General features: G+C 34.3%; 1 protein-coding gene across 1 annotated transcript; it reads right to left on the bottom strand.

Moving 5' to 3' along the window:
* Nucleotides 1–968: 968 nt before the first annotated feature.
* LOC113496144 (nuclear receptor subfamily 2 group E member 1-like) lies at nucleotides 969–7,184 on the bottom strand. Its single transcript, XM_026875269.1, has 7 exons — nucleotides 5,971–7,184; nucleotides 5,333–5,448; nucleotides 3,154–3,594; nucleotides 2,972–3,076; nucleotides 2,331–2,735; nucleotides 2,109–2,255; nucleotides 969–1,950 (listed from the first exon to the last, which is right to left on the bottom strand). The coding sequence occupies exons 1-7, from the start codon at nucleotides 6,084–6,086 to the stop codon at nucleotides 1,715–1,717; spliced, it is 1,566 nt and encodes a 521-aa protein (XP_026731070.1). The 5' UTR covers nucleotides 6,087–7,184; the 3' UTR covers nucleotides 969–1,714.
* Nucleotides 7,185–17,816: the final 10,632 nt, after the last annotated feature.

Raw genomic sequence — 17,816 nt, 5'->3', positions numbered from 1 at the left:
GAAAAGGTTATAGGACAGAAATGATTGGAAAAGGTTAAAGGGTATAGTTGCCGACTGGCAAACAGATCTTCAAAAATACCTTAAATAAAAGATAAGAGAAACACTTAAATAAAATCCTATATTAAGGATAATAGTATTAAGCTTTGCAGGTATTTTTCTTTTATTGTAATTTTGATTTGAATAAAATGCTACATAATATTCTAATATTCTATCCTGTTATTAGTGACCATATAGCATCTTAGATTAGATTAGATTATCTTAGGAAGTTCGATAAAATCGATCATATAACTAACGAGTGTCGAGTGATACCTTTTGATTAATTATTCAGGTATCTTAGCTTCGCGCAGAGGACGCGAGAGCGAAACCCTGGCGCTGACTTAGCAGTAGAGGGGCCGGTGGAAGTTCGACTATATTATACTAGCTATTGCCCGCGACTTCGTCCCCGTGGGTAGAAGATATAAGTTATGATTTAGGTATACCTGCCCGGTTTTTTTCACATTTTCCATTTTATCTTAGCTCCTATTAGTCGCAGCGTGATGGTTTATAGCCTGAAGCCTTCCTCCATGAATGGTCTATTCAACACAAAAATATTTTTTCAATTTGGAGTTTGGACCAGTAGTTCCTGAGATTAGCGCGTTCAAACAAACAAACTCTTCAGCTTTATACATTAGTGTATAGAGTATAGATTATAACCACGCCGTGCCCTCGACGTGGGGTAAATTAGCGTGTCACCCCGGAAACAGGGTATTTTAGGCTCATGGTCTAAGAATTGAACCGGTAATCGTCATCAGTTGTTGCACTATTGGTTTTTTATTTAGGTATTCAAAGGAAATTTTCTTTTACGAAGGAAATACAAGATTTGATGTAATTAATTGATAGACTTAGTAATGGCCGAACAAGTCGGGATTTACAAGGACGACAAAATTCAAACCACTCTCGGTTACAAAAATATATCTAGGTACTAGCAAATGGGTGTCTATGCATTAACATATTCCAACAGTTTTTGTTCTAAATATAAATAAAACGAGTTTCTTATCATTCTTACCTTTATTAACCACGTCAAAGCTTAAGAGTTTTAACATTTAATAAAACTAAATGACTAGCGACAATGACTAGAAATGTTTTTCTTGTATAAAGTTTCGTAAACCTAAACTATAACACTAAATATTCACACACGTGTTAATTATGCGAAAAGTCTATGGATTGTAAAATAATGTGTCCTGATCGTCACTGCAAAAAAAAAGCAAATAGTAATTAGAAATAGATGTTCCTATTAAATTAATTACTATACATATCGCCGAATTTCTCTCTAGATTAAGTTGCATTTAAAACTATAGTTATTAACATTATAATGAGGATAAGGTAACGCAATGCTCCCTTTTTTCAATTGTTCACGAAAAAAAGACAATATTATCTTATTGTTTCTATAGAGTAGGAACTATAAAATTAAATCCAAGCCAACTTACTTCTTAAAATACTTTCCAAATAATATTTACGAGATCAATAAAAAAGTGTTGTAAAACGAATATTATTCGAATTGGACGAATCATCGAAACGTCACCATTAAAATGGACGTCAACATTAGAGGCTAGAATATTTCTTAACGAACTATTTACAAATTGATTGGCTGGTTAGACAGCATCATTTTGGTCCGTAACATTGTCCTAACAATTTACAGTATAAAACGGTAAATTAAGTTCCTCAATATGGATTTTTACATGGAAGTATACATAAGTATCCGCGATAACACAGTATACATGTCATCTGAGGAAGACGATGGAAATAGGAGATGTTCCAAAGTTTCCTTGTTGGCCGTACAGCAAATGTTCGGTAATAGGAGCATGACTCGGCCAAATCGCGTGGAATCTTTTGCGGAGCAGTGTTTTTGTAATAATAATAGAAACTGGTCCTGGAGTACTTCTATGTGGGATGATATTGCATCAGTGGAATCTGCACAAAGTAAAAAACAAAACATGTTTACTAATATTATATTATAAAGGCGACACCGCGTTAGCCGACGCTGAACGACGCGTACAGCGTAGGCCAGAATTATAAATTTATTGAACTTCGATTTATGTAATATAGTGCTCATATAAAAATTACTTTACCTGTACGAAACAACAATGTTGATTTTAACCAGTCATATTCAGATCTGTCCAGCCTACACTGCGATAATCTCTTCAAGAGATACGTCAACTTTTTGAGTTCCTCTTTGATATGAGGCCGCTTTGAAGTGATTGTCGATATTTCGTGATCTGTGAATATAAAGAAATATTTACATCGTAGTTGCCTCAAAGATAGGCACTGGATTATCCGAAATTGCCCCTTACCTTCATCAAAGTAAAAGGAATATTCAGCTGCCGTCAAAATGAACAGTTCCTTCCAATTATGATGCAACAAATTAAATTGTTCACTAGTCTTCATGTGAACAAAGGAGTGGACTCCGTGTAACCACTTTATTGTGGCGACTAATATTTTTGCTGCAGTGCCGCAAACTTCCTCATCCAGTTTCCAATTGTTGTAACAATACTTCTTGAATCTCGCTGCTATGTCAGTAATGCCCTCAAAACTGTCTTTAGTGTTGTCCACTGCGTGCACAGTTTTCTGGCGATCATTAAGGTAGTCGACGAACGTGTATGGCTTATAATCTAGAGGTTGGACAGTTTTGTCGGAAGTTTTAGACACAATATGCGCTGGAGGTTCGAAGTCGCTTGATGAATGAGGTGGAGCTTTACCTATGAACAAAGTGGGATGTTTCTAAAGTGCATTCAGATAGATACAACGATACATAGTTTCACAATATTTTAATATCAAAAGTAAAGTCGCCTTAAAATTAACGCAAACAAAGCTAAAAGGCAGAGCAAAAACGCAGATTGAAATTTGTATACATGAATAATAGGTCGCTGTGCTCATTTAAAGGTACAGTAGTTAATACTTTCCAGTGAGTTTGGTGAAATGTCAGTATACTCACAATCTTTTTCCTCCGATTCCTGGTGACCATTCACTTTGCAGGCTTCTTCAGAACTAGATACTTCATCATCTTTCATTTTGTCCGGCTGTTGAGAATCCTGCTTTTCTATTTGAAAATAAAATCTTTGTAAATAAGCAACATGTAATTGAAATTAAATTATTCAATAAAGTAATACTACTTACTCTCCATCGACGCTGATGAGCCAGAAGATATAACTGGAGGATATAATATACTGGTTGGTATGTACGCGTGATGTGGTACGGGGTAATGGAGCGAAGCTGAAAATAGCGGAATCTTAAAAGGATTGAGCGGACTGAGAGCGCCAACGTGAGTGTTTAACAAAGGGTTCAACTGCGGAACATCGGTTGACATAGTTTCCGGAAGCCTCGACGACGAGAAATCTTGGAACGGCGGTCTTTCTAAAAACGAGTTGTGTGCACTCGCTTCGGGGAGGGTCGATATCAAACCATTATATGTGTGTAAAGGTGGGAAAGTGGACAAGGCTAGGGGAGCTGGGCTGGGAAGAAAAGGCTGTTGTCGCGAGAAGTTGTAGCCAAGTTTCTGAAGCGCTATGTGGTGTTGTGCGGCGACAGACGGGCGGGGCGCACGCTCGTGTTGCACTGCTGCAATACATAGAGATAATTAAATAATGTGTTATCATCACCTACTAACGTTATAAAACAAAACAATGCCAGAAATTTCAAAACGTGAACCGCGAACACGGAAACCATTTTAAAGTCAACTCTACAAAATATGTCATTTACGTATTTCAATAAACCACAGTTCATAAGAGAAGATAAATACCAAAAAACTTATGTCTAAACTATAAGTGATAGGCAAACAGTTCGCTGCTAGGGGAGTGCGGCAGGATAATAGAGGTGTCGCGAAGGCGAGAGGTTGCAAACGATCAGTAGAGCGGGGCGCAATCAATTTCATATGTAAATAAATATCTGTGTGAACGGTAGCTGTCGAGAACAGCTTGTGTAGTCACCGTATTGTTTACTTTTTAACACAATCGTGTTTACTTTAGACGTGTTCATTTCCTTACGTCGTTTTAATGGAGAGTGTGGAGAGAAGTTAGGGATATTATAGATAATATCCATATTTTACAAATGTCTCTTGTTTGATGATTTAAAATACAACAAAATATCAATGAGATAACAAAAACACAGTACCTTATCAAAATATTTTTACTATTTTTAAACTAGATCCCCCAAAAGAAAAACTGTTTAATTTTTAATGAAATTTATGAACCAATTTTTTCCTAAAAAATTTATCAATGCTGATTCTATTAGAATCTGCTTTTAATATGAGTTATATACTTGGTCGGGTGTTTACGAGAGTGATTTATGTACTACTTCTAGAGGGTAAAGGACTATACTATACTACGATTAAGCGATTCTATTAAAAAACTCTTCTAAATACTAGGATAAAATAAACCGGTCATAGTTTGCTGAAGAAAATATGAATAGAAATCCTGATCGGTTTGTAGCTACAAAGTTGTTGATATTTGACTTCGTGTGAACGCAAACTGCTGGGTGTTGACATGAAAGGGAAGATGAAATGTCTGTCCCCTGCGTTTTTCTCGCTCACCATTTACCAACACTTGTGTACCGCAAATACTTGAAATGTTTCCTAATGGAAAAGACATGCTACGGAGGAGCCACCCTGGATAAATACTTTATTGAGACAAGTGCTTGGCCGTGTTCACAATTGATTACCATTGAATATCTATCTATCGCTCATTTTTACTTTTTTCTGCGATAAATAGAAGTTAATGTTGTTTGAGATGAGTTTTACTTTTATAGAATAGGAGCTTGTGTAACTTAGTAAGGTTGACGCACGAAATTGCCGTGGAGTGTATTTGGTAAGCTATCTCCGCAGTAAGGTAGCTTGAAGGCTAGGATATTGTAGTTGTCGAATTCAGATTCCAATATTTCGAATCCACGTTTCTTCACGATATTTATCTTAACCGTTTTTAAGCCATATGTTGGGGTTTAACCTGCACCCCGGGCATACAAATCCATAGCAAGCAAGATATTTCTAGGTCTGTAGTAGTTTATTATCAACTAATTGAGTGACACCTAAGAATTTTCTTTAACCGACGACTCTGTTACGAGTAGCTACATTACCGCTATAACTAACTTAATAATAATTTGAAGTCCTGTTTAATTTATGATAAAGATTCAGAATTAAAATTTTTAAACATTACACCGTTTCGTACCAGGCAGAATTAGTTTTCTGCAAAGCGCTTCGTAATCTGAACATTAGGTGTACGTCACTATTTAAATACAGTACACAAAAAAAACTACTAAAAAAACAAATACCTATAAGTAACTGTTATTTGAACATACAACTTACCATCCTTCTTCATGTTCACACGAAGACATTTTGAAAAACGACACGCCTGACATTGATTCCGTCGCGTCACGTCGACCACACAACGGCCATTTTCTTTGCACACGTAGTCCAAATTACTGGTTACAGAACAGACAGCTAGTTACAGGTTAAGCGTAAACAATGTGACATAAATACACAAGAATTATATGTATTTTAAGAGCAATTTGTTCCGCTCAGCTAGACAGAAATTGAGATAGTTTGACTAATAGGTATGTATGATATGTTTATAATTTTCCTATATAGCACTCGCGAATAATGTAGCTGTCTATCAGAATAGAATAGAATATACTTTTATTTGCAAATATGGGTTTACATTTTTTTTATGATATTATATATACAAACTTAAAAACAAATGTTACCTCCTGACAATATAAGTGAGTATAGATAGATTACATCCAATGTAAGTATAGGATTTTGAAATAAGTATAGTTCGACCTTTGGATGGACATATTATACAGAAGGGACGTTTGTGCAGGTAGTCCATGGTAAATAAATACAATGCCAGTGTTCAAGCCGTCATGTACAAGCAAGAGTCTCGTCAAGCTGCTTTTGTATTATGTGAACAACACCAAGATATGCGACAATCACACATCACCAACCGTCTTATACTTCTTTTGAAGAAGCCTCTGCAGCCGTCGCAGGACGCCACTCCGTAATGTTTTCCCGAAGCCTTGTCACCGCAGACACGACACAAAGACTCCGGCTTCGCCTCCATAGCTCTACACAAACAATCAATATAATAAAGGTCACAATTATCAATAACCCACGATGTTACAATAACCGGCGGACTATCCTGAAATCGTAGTAATTACTGTCTACCGATCTTCACAGTATAAAGTAAGAAACGGGGTTGTAAATGAGGTCTATCGATACCGAGAAATATATAAAATAAATTTTGAATTTTATCCGCTTTTCATTATGTTTATTATTACACAAATTTAACCAAAAAATAAGTTCAAACCTAGTCTAGAAAGCAAAGCTCCAGCATCTCTGAAGACAAGGCCTTACCTAATATATTACTCCGAAATTACTAGAGTGAAGGCACTGGTAAAACATGGTAATAATAGTCTTCTTTTTGATAAAACTAGGAAAATAATAATCTATGTATGTGATATATAATTATATACAGCTCAATTGTATTGTTTACTCCTACTACTTAAATAGTGTTTGAAGAAAAGGGGGATATACATAATGCATAGAGAAACTTGACTTCTGAAAGACGGGAAATACCTAAGTACTCGTATAATTTAGGGCACTTGTGTTTCCGAAGGGAAATACCTACTTTGTATCACTTGTGACATATAATATCTATTATCAACTAAAATTATCTTTGGTAAAGCGAGCAGATGAATTGATAGCCTATATTCATAACATAGGATAGGCACCGATGTTGACTGACGATGACTTTCTAAAAAACGACATACGAAAGTGTAAACTCTAATATACATTTCAATGTTATAAAAATGACATTATACAGGACCATCTGTTTGTCATATCAATACAATAAGGTACCTAACTAACCTAATATGCACCCTTGCAAGGATTGTATGAAGTTTCAAAGAATATTGCCCCGTCATTGACGGTAGACATTAATAATCGATTGATTATTCAAATAGGAAGGCCGCGGTGCGACGTCATATAAAACATAACTCTCCGGTTGTCAGCTCGGATAAATGGGATTTTGATAGAAGTTTTATCATATTACCATATCGCCGGAGCACGACGAGTTTGGTCGCGTGACACGCTGTATTTGTTATTTGATAATGCTCTTAATATAGGTGTTTTCAACTAAAACAATTTATCTATTGCACAACGTTTTTAGATTTAGATGGAGAACAAAGATATTTAGTTTGCGGCCTAATGTTTAATGCCCCCACCTGTTTTATTGGATGGTAGAGGTCACATGGGGTTGTCGAGATCCTTACCGGAATCCGAGATCGAGAGAGGCCAGCTACCGAATTACTGAAGCCTGTAATCTCCCTTGATATAGGAAGTTTTTGAAGTTTTTTAAACTAGATATAAAATTGTATCATTACCTACATATATGACAATTATAATAACAAAATTTGTTCCATTTGAACGCCTGCCTTAAGAAATGGAACAAATTTTGTCTTCTTACTTTAACTCTTAATTTATTGACTCTATGTGTGCCTTTTTCAACGATTCCCAATTTTTCATTCCTCAGAAAGATTGCTAAGAACCCTAATATTATGTTCTTCTTCTTTAATGAGACAAGAAATTTAAAACATTAAACACTAAAATTCTAACCGAGAAATTGAAATGTAGAGTGCGTAAATTGAATACTCAATAAAATGTCATACAAAATTGCAATAAAATTCCATTGTTTAGTGACAATTTTATTAAAATCGCAGACATTCATTGCGCCGCCTTCGAGTTGAATTTCTATGGAAGTTGAACGTAAAATTAGATGGGGGGGAAGGCTATTGAAGAAATAATAGTAGACATTTCCGTTTGAATTAACGACTGGACGATAATTATTGAATGTTTGGATCGTCGTAACAATATCGGCAAAACACTGTCATGTTTTCGTAATTGTGGCGTGACGTATCGCAGGTCACAATTACGCCGTATGTGCCCCGTGCCACCGCAACGTGAACCTGACAGGGGACTCGTAGAATTATTATCTATAAATGATATACACGACATGTTTTGATTTAGGGACTCCCCTCACTAATTGCTATCCGAGCGGTTAACTTTTGGCTTTCGACTTTTCAGTTATGCAGGGTAGATTTCTATCGGTGTTCCTATTAGTCAAATGTTTGCTAAACTGTTTCGATATTTATTTTACCTATTTTAAACCACTGGCCTATGAATACTTGGTTTTATTACTGCGTAGGCACTTGAAGCAGGTGCAAAATGAATATGTAATGAGACTGATGCATGATAATTGGGGATAATAAGTGAACTATCGCAGGCATTATGAGATTAGTACACATTATTATATCAACAATAGGTAATTCAGATTCAAGTGTTTAAACAATAGTTACCGCGACGATATTGTTTACAGTCTACAATTAATCAAGAGTTTTAATACACGTGCAGAGGTTTATTCTAATGAGAATACAATATTAGAATCTGCGTCTTCCACATGTTATCAGATAACACTGTTTATCAACAGGATAGATTACTATTAATATATTTTTTGTAGCATTGATCCATAAAGGCCAGAGCTGAGAATACTTTTCTTAAAAACGTATTTTCATTAGAATCTCGTACAATACACAGACCTGCTATATAAGCTAAGCTACGACGAACCTCTTAAAACAACGAAAAAAAATGGTACAAATCGCCGAAGTTGCAGCGGATATAAACAATTGACGGTAGTTAGTTTTGCGTTATTCAAACAAACATATTGGCCAAATAACTGTACTGTAATTATGTGCACCCCTGTATAGCGTGACGCGGTCGCGTGCCTTTTTGTACACTTGCTCTGCCTGACCTGCACCCTATGCCTCCCGACCAGATGTGATAAGTATAGGACGAACTATCTACAACCCCTTGTCTTTGATTTGACTTTTGACTATATAACAGACATAGTTAACATATAATGTGACATTAAGAAATAGGAATTTTCATTACTTCTAGGAGCTACTTCTTAGGGCTGTATAGGTGTAAATATACGTGCAGGAAATTATTTCTAAATATCAGAACCAAAGTAGGTTAAATAATTTAGCGATGACTCTACCAAGGCTCTTGATTTTTCCACTGAGGGGATAAACACGGCGTAGCGACTCGCTTCTACAAACTACAACACAGGCGGCGGTGGATCCCCGGAAAACTATATTGGAAGTATAATAATAACTAGTCCCTTTTCTACAAAAACCAAATAAAATATTTCACTTTTCAAGGGTACAAAGGTCAAAACTAATAACTGGAATAATGGAATATGAATGGTAAATGCATGAAGGCTTGTGCCCAGCAGTGACATGTGTGCAGGCTAGTTTTATTTAAAATATTGGTGTAAGAAGCGCCGAAATTAAATGTTATGAGAAAGCCTAAATATTATGAACAAACCACTAGGCTTTCTTTCCACCAAAAGCAGTGTCCGACGGCCGACGGCGTTTCGGTTTACCATTATAGCTCAACAACAAAATTATAAGAGACATAAAAAATATTAATTTCAGTTATTGTGATTATGCCAATGCCTACGGTAGTTCGTAGGCCGTAGTAGATTTTGATAACTAGTTAATATAAGTCTAACAAAATCCCATTACACTTTTGTTCTCATATACTACTGAACTGGCAAACGTTAAGGGAAATCTAGATTCCGTAATTGGTTTCTGGAATTACCAAACCAACCAGCAGTGAGCTAACGTCGGTCATCAATTCTTTACATTTTAACCTACCCAAGGTGCCTGTAGTAATGGTATAGATGCTATGGCTGACTGGGGTTTGTACGGATATGTTTGCACAAAATAAATACCAATGTGACTTTCTAAAAGTTATATATAATTTCCTGAATATTATAAGACTTTACTGACAAACAGTGAAGGCGAACATCGTGAGGAACCTAGATTCCAAATATGGGGTTCTGATATCAGCATCCTAAAGTCAAGAGATCAGTGCTCAAACTGCTGAAAAAGGCCAATGCCCAGCAGTAGGATTTTTATAGGCTAGTATTATTTTTATTATTAAATCTTTGATTAAAATAAATCTGAAACTTGAAAATAATAGCGTTACAAATTATCTTCTTCAAATTGTGAATTTACCGATAAGAAAGCAAACAACATTTTATGTACTTTTGTGTCAGTACAGTTTGTTTTAAAAAGATTGGATATACCAGGATTCTAAGGAATATAAACGATCAACGAAAAATATATTGAGGGGACAATTAAAATGTATTTATAGTTAACTGGTTCACCATATATTAAACCTAGATGATGCACGTGCCGTCGGCTTTACATCGACGGAAGAAATTAATTTAAGCAGAATTGGTATAGTTTGTTTAGTCTAATAATAATATAATTTATAATAATTAATTCAATAGTACAGCGTTCTTTCACTGACATTTAAAATTTATTTTAGCTCTTTAGACCAAGCAAACGTCTAGAGGAGAGACATTTTTCTTTTGTTCTTTCCATTAATAATTTCTTGAAAAGAAAACAAAGAAATATTATGTTTCTGTTTAGTATAACAATTTGACGGACGATACATAGCGAATTAGCATTCGCTCGACTTATGCAAATCAGCCGTAAGGAAATCAAAAATATAAAATTTCCCACACAGTTTTTCTCCACAGTTACGTATAAGCATATAAAAGTCCTACAATTTTTTACAAATAATGTTCAATATACAATGAAAACATCCTATCTTCAGTAATTAGACTGTACCCATTTTCCAGCCTCGTTATTGTGAGTTAAAATATCTTTTGTCAGTAGACGCCGGCCAGATAGGGACTTTTGTGAAGACAAAATGTACAACTATGCCAAAATATGTACTCCATGGCGCATCTCCTGAAGTTCTCGAAAATGCTTTATGCTATCCATCAATCTGGCTGTTTTAGGGTAGACAGAGAGCAAATATCGGTGATATTGGGCAAATCTGTGGCAGTGATGAGGGTTCAAGTTGGTAAAAAACATGAAGGATTTTTTAGAACAAAATATAATCAACAATCATACAAAAATAATAAATTATAGAGTCCACGTTATACTCCAGAAGCAAATCTCGACGGTAAAATCATGCAGGTGTAAGAATATGTGTCTAACGTAGGCGTGTCTAATAACGAATAAAAAACCTCAGAGTATTTACCCAGAACCATACATGTCACTCAGATAAACTAAGCTGTATTTTTCACCACTGTAAGTACAGGGTTTAAAGTCACAATGCTAGCAACTAAAAAACAGTAGTATGCAAGTAAGTAATAACAGGTCATTTGAATACCTAGCACTTAGGCACCCATGAGCCGCCTATTTGCATCACCGATGGCATGTAAAATAACAGACATTCACTACCAAACAGTAAAAAAGTTTTTAAATATTTTTTCTGTATTTGTGCAACATATTATTATACGTGTAGCTATAGAACACGATATTTTTAAAGCTCATAGTATTTATGCTGTGCTTGAGGAACATGAGACTCATCTATGTGATAATTATTGAATATAGGTACATCAAAGATATGGGTTAATGGGTACTTAAGTAGAATAAGTAGGTATGTGCTACATCATTGTGTAAATGTATCTACAGTAGATTCATCTTTTTTTCATATACGGTAGTAATTAACGCATAGATTAGAATGGCCTGATTTAAAACAGGGCCCCGATTCTGCTATTTGCAATGACCGATGAATAGTCTCACACACTATAAGAATAATAATATATTTAGTACCCAGCTTCAGGAAGTAACTTCATTGAACTCCAGCAATATTTGGTAATTATTTAGCTTCAGAAATTTCCTTTGGTTAGAGTTTACTACATTTGGTTAGTAAATGGAAGTTATTTTATCACAAAGATATTATTCTACCTTTGGAAATGCCATGCAATATTTTAAATGCCACGCATATGAAAGAACACATTTATATTAAACAAGCATTTTATTCCTAAACGCATTTTTAGTTGTTACATTGCTTATCATATTACCATGGTTCAGAACCATTTCTTTTAACAAAAAATACTCTCCCTTTGAATTACTTAATACTTGTGTGGCGGGGTTTTCACAAATTATTCAGCCATATGCACAAATGCACTCACGACTTATAAAAACATTCGTGGATCACACAAATTAAAGGTTGTCCGACGCGGAATTCTAACTTGTATTACTATTTTTAACTGTTACACTCACATTATTAATTTCGCGTTGTTGTGCTTGTGATTTGTAGAGTTACAACAATTTACCCATCAAACAGAGTTGACCCGAAACCGCTTTCACATTTTTTCTCCTTTATTTAAGAAGTAACCCCGCAAGATCTGATATTACTTTGGAATCAAGACTAAACGCGCCAAATTATGAGATTTCTTGCCTTATTAACATGTAAATTTTGTTTATAGCACAGCCGGATAATTTTATAAAATAAATTTAAAATTATTTATAATTAAATATTCGGAAAACGTCTATCATGTCCTTTAAAACCGAGGCAGTTTTGTTGATATTTCAAACGGTTTTTCGAGGTTTTACTGTAGAAAAAAAAAACGAAGAAAACCCTACTTGAAAGATCATCACTCGTGCTTCAGATTTTAGAATTCATTATAACGACCTCGCCTACCACCTATTTTCGACTTAATGTACATTTCTGGGACACCTTGTGGTATCTGCAACTGGCGAATATGGCTTAATTATTTTAATTACAAATACTATTCGTTTTTTGTAGAGCGTTTCTGACCTATTAGCTTCCTTAGGCAGTAAAAATATTTTCACCTTTTCTTAGATGTTGTGTTTTACACGACAGTTTGAGAGATATGTCTATTAGACCCTACATTTATTTAAACAGAAAATAAAATACATAACGGTAAAAAATCACAGGTAAATAGAAAATGACAAGTGATTAAAAAAGTGATAGCTGTACTCACGGGTTCCCGATGTCTTCAGTCCAGTAGTTAAACCACAACAATCGTCGACAAATGATTACGTCCTCGTCATAAAATTGTTCAGTCAGGGGTGGCTTGACGCAGTAGGAGGAAGCATGGATGGGCGGGGCGAGCTTTCATCCCTTAGCTAAAACCAACTTCATTGGTCGAAGAATTGTGGGCGTGCCGCCATTGTACTTTTCAGTTCATTATTTATGGTGAATTATGCTTGAACAGGTGCGGTCGCCGTATTGTTTTTGTAACGAAGGCAGGCGACATACTTGTCCGTAATGCCATAATGGCACCGTTATCAATAACTTTTCAGGTAGGTTGTTTCAGTAAGGTAAATTAAGTTCCATTTAGTCGATGCTCGATTTATTTAATGTGCCTTTACCACTATTATCTTGATGTCTTGTGATTTTCCGTTTTCAAGTTTTCAGTTTTGTTTGGGTAAATTTAAGTACCTAGTTCCATTCTGAGTCTAATACCTCAACTTGTCAATTGAGATAACTCGTTCTATCGGTGTATACTTTTCCATTTTTATCTCGATGTTTCGTGTTTACCACTCATTGTAGACTGACAGATTTATAAGTATTTTTCTGTAACGATCTGGCGACTTTTCTGTTGTTAGGTATCCTAATTGCAGGCTTTGACTCCAACGCCGTTTTAACCAACAGATAACAGGTAGCTTCTTATTCGAATACTTTCCAGAATCAGTTTTAAGTTTGAAATTTGAATGAAACATATTTTTTTTGGTCACTAACCGACTACCTCGGTCTAATCTTTTTATACCTAGTGTGAAAGTCTTAATTAAGTTCAGTTTAACAGCATAGCTCATATGCGTTCGAAAAAATTGGCTGTGCGATATAGACGGACTGTTAGACAAAAGTGAGGAAACCTTCATCGATAAGTTTATTCTTTTAATCTTAGGTGCTCTGGCTGAGCCTCTCACAGGTTTCATTTTATCGGTAATTTTCCTTTGAAGAGAAACATCGTCTTCTATATTTAAATATTTTACCGAATTTAGCACAATGGCTACAAACCCTTCAACAAAGCCTCTTTGACACATACTTCACCATACTGAGGACAATAGTTTAATAGACTGAACGAACAAGCTTACCAAGTGAGCTGGTAATATTTTGTGAAGTATTTACTTCTTTAGGAAGATGTCTCGATAAGCGATTGAAGGGAAGGATGTCATCATGAGCTGTGAAGGGCCAGAAGTTATTCTGGCAGTAGATCAAGCAAGGGACCAAAGAAAGAAAATTTAAACTTTAATTTAAAAGGAAGCTTTAACAACAAATACGAAAGAAGAAGATAAAGCAAGGATTGTTACGTACGTTATGGTCATAAATTTGTTCTTTAGCCTATTTCTATGAATACGTGAAGAGATCTGTGTTTCAATAATATTGATTCAGGGTATCATGACACGTGGCGGATATATTTTTTGATTTCGTTCAACAAGTTTTGTATCTCTCATTGGTAGATGATCCACCCACCGATAATTTATATGAAATAACTATCTTTTGCGATTTTATTAATTATTTTTATACGTGTTCTTTTTACTTCGTTTCAACAAGAAAACTTGTCATGGCTAACTGTCAAAGCGTGAGGACGGGAAAAAAATAAAACTAATAATTTCAATCGGAACCTATTTATTCCTCGTCCCATTTTTATAAAACAGAATGAACTAACTTACATATCAGTTGTTACACAAAAGTGCATTACATGCGTTACGTTAACTGTAATATATATTTTAATATAACAAATACACAATTAATTTAACGTTAGTAAATAAGTAGGTACAGAACAATAGGTAAGCTAAACATGAGTTAAATGAATTTGTGCTCTACAAATAACATGAATTATATAAAATTAATTAAACGTATATGTGTGTTCAAACGTCACTATGAGTCATGTATAAAAGTATCTCAAGTATCCTCAAGCCAATTATTGCTAAATCACAGTTCTATAACATTAATCTTTATGTTAGTCCTTATTTGTGGAGGTGTAAACAATAGCAATCAACACATACATATAGTGAACTTATTGTACTTTATGAAGTCAACACACATCTACAAGTATACAATATATTGAACCAGAATAAACTGTGATCATATACGAACGTGAACTTATTGAAATAATGTTAAATTATTTATGTACACACATAAAATTATCTATTAAATTATTCTATATTTAAACAATTCTGAACTTCATAATATCATAGGATTATTACATTAGGACTTCAAATACAGGTTTATACCCTAGAACCGAGCACAGCATAATATAATAGCATTAAATGAAAGCGTGACAACTATATATTTGAGTGTATGTGGTATAAAATACTCAGGACACTGATCTATCCTGCTTTATATAATTATACATATCATGTGAGTATACATAGAGTGAGTGGGATTGTTTGGTATTATACTTAAATATTGATAACCTTTACTTATATAACAATAAATTAATAATAATAATATCCATATATTCAGATAAAACAAATATAAAGAAATCATGAAAAGACGAATACTTAATATTATTACACAAAACTAAGCCAAGGACTTGCCCCGAAATCCAGAAGGGGCAATAATGAAAAGATGCTGAAAACAATTTTAACCACCAATATTAACCATCTCTTTTACGATCCCGTGTTAATTATTCTAAATCTACAGTTTTGTATTACAATATTTGAATTAATATAGCAGTTCCCTATGAAACAATAAATAAATTACTAACTTGTATAATTTTATATTCAAATTCACATTACATAGCTAGATTATAAAATAAAAAATGTGTTCGAGCCACACTCTCCGCTTTTTTATAAAATGACAAGTCATATCGACGCATTATCATGAATAGTTAAACAGCTAACGAATGGAAGCTAATGAACCTCACACCAATAAATTCTCTTTTCATTATCCAAGAGAATTTATTGCACAGGATAGATTATTTTAAGTCACAGCCATATATTATTTATTGGATTTATTCAAACTTTTGAACCAACCTACAACAAACAGCTTTTATTGAATCCAATGTGTATAAATAGCTGACTCATGTTATTTATGCCTATAATTCATCATACATCATATTGGCTGACTACCTAAGGAAAGTATTACCCAAGATTCGGATATGCATTCATAAAACTGCTAGAGTAAGCATCATATTTCCTTGTAAAAATAGAATAATATTATACCTTATGTACCACACAATATGAAAACCTGACAGATTCTTGTAAATACTATCTATATAGTACATGAAAACGTGTAATTTGGGTAATTCGAACGCGTTTGTTATATTAAAACAGCACAGGTATACAAAGAGTAAGTATCGTGTAAAATAGATCATCACATCGCCATCACGGTTGTTTCTCTTAAACAGTATCATAAGACTATCGTACGTCGTAGAAGAATAAGTATTACTCTAGCAAATCTAACAATATCATTATGAATACTAATTAACGTGTATCACCTAATTATCACGCGATGCGGTTTGTGCCTCAAACACATTTTTCACTTAATATGTTTGTACTTATATTTTTATACATATTATCCACAACGCGTTTTCTCTTCGATCGAAGTTTATTTATCTAGAGGACCATGCAAATTTTATTAATACAATACTTGGTAGTTCTGGACAATAATGCGTCTATAATACGACAGCAAGATGTTTTGACATTTTCTTGTGTTACAATGTATTGCAATCGACCTAAATAAACGTCACAGCCTTGAAGCATGCAAGAGAATGCACGTAAAGCAAAAAGTACATTTTTGTAATATGACGCAATTCGATGTTCTAGTTGTTTTTACTTTTAACAAAAAACTTTCCACAATATTTTATTCGTGTACAATCGGTCAAGAAAGAAGTTTTTTGATGAATAAAAGTAAAGCTGAGTGTAATATTGCTATTAGATTATTCTCTGTTTCATAATCTTGTAGGTGGTTTAAACTTTATGGCCGACTGGACATCGTTTATAGTTGATAACAAAAGTACGTCCGTCTGATGGGTACCGTCTCTTCACACTCTTAAGCAGGACTGCATCAGTTGTGAAAATGTGACGTTGCTCCACAAGGAGTAGAGCCGCGCCTCACTTCAACACTGGCAAATATTACTTCAAGAGGCGGTACGTTTTCAACTGTTACACCATCAGCACTACCAAATCATTGAATTATTTTATGTAAATAAAATTATATTGGACATAGTACATTTATATTGCATGTTGTATTTGGTATCTGAAAAAATATCACTTGATATTTAACCTATAGTTCAACACGTTTTCATGCAAAAAATTACATTACTAAAAAATAATAATAAGTAGAGAAAATAAATAAATTATATTGCGAAGATTTTCTTTACGAAATATTAAATTTAAGTTCATCACTTTAGGCACATATTGATGTTTGTTCACGAGCACCAGAAAAAAAAGAACAATATATCACATTGTCATACATGTCTGAATATCCTATTTGTATAAACTTACAATATAGTTATAGTTACTTGCTTGCCCTATTAAGATTAAAAGCTTACTTGGTTTTGTTGGCTGGGAGAACAAACAGCAACATTTAACCCCAAACAGCCCTCATAGACCACGGTTTAATATCATTCAGCGCACACAAAGGAATTAGTTTTTGGAACTTTTCTTACCTAAAGCCAATCGACTTATCTTAATTTTTAATAGTTATTGCCAGATTTTTAACCTATTGATTACAAGCTTAACTAATATCAAGTAACCAGCAGATTTTATTGTCATTCAATTTATTGGTTTATTGGGAGGTTTCATGACCCAAAGGCACACTCAATGTGTCTATTTTGTATTTGAATACATTTCCGGAACATGTGTGGCTAAACAACATTATCATTGGCGTTTTAAATTAAATCATAATTGTTTTGTATGAAAACGTCTTGTCAATTAGTTGAATCGAA

Source organism: Trichoplusia ni, chromosome 7 (genome assembly GCF_003590095.1).
Source record: "Trichoplusia ni isolate ovarian cell line Hi5 chromosome 7, tn1, whole genome shotgun sequence".
NCBI classification, from domain to species: domain Eukaryota; kingdom Metazoa; phylum Arthropoda; class Insecta; order Lepidoptera; family Noctuidae; genus Trichoplusia; species Trichoplusia ni.
Note: the sequence above shows the minus strand (reverse complement) of the source record. Positions and strands in the feature narration are given on the sequence as shown.

Excerpts from the sequence above, each read along its gene's own strand:
- LOC113496144 (XM_026875269.1), bottom strand. The coding sequence starts at position 6,086 with ATGGAGGCGAAGCCGGAGTCTTTGTGTCGTGTCTGCGGTGACAAGGCT. Across the intron at positions 3,077-3,153 it reads CTCATCAGCGTCGATGGAGA|AAAAGCAGGATTCTCAACAG; the intron begins GTAAGTAGTATT and ends ATTTTCAAATAG. Across the intron at positions 2,736-2,971 it reads GGAATCGGAGGAAAAAGATT|GTAAAGCTCCACCTCATTCA; the intron begins GTGAGTATACTG and ends CTTTGTTCATAG.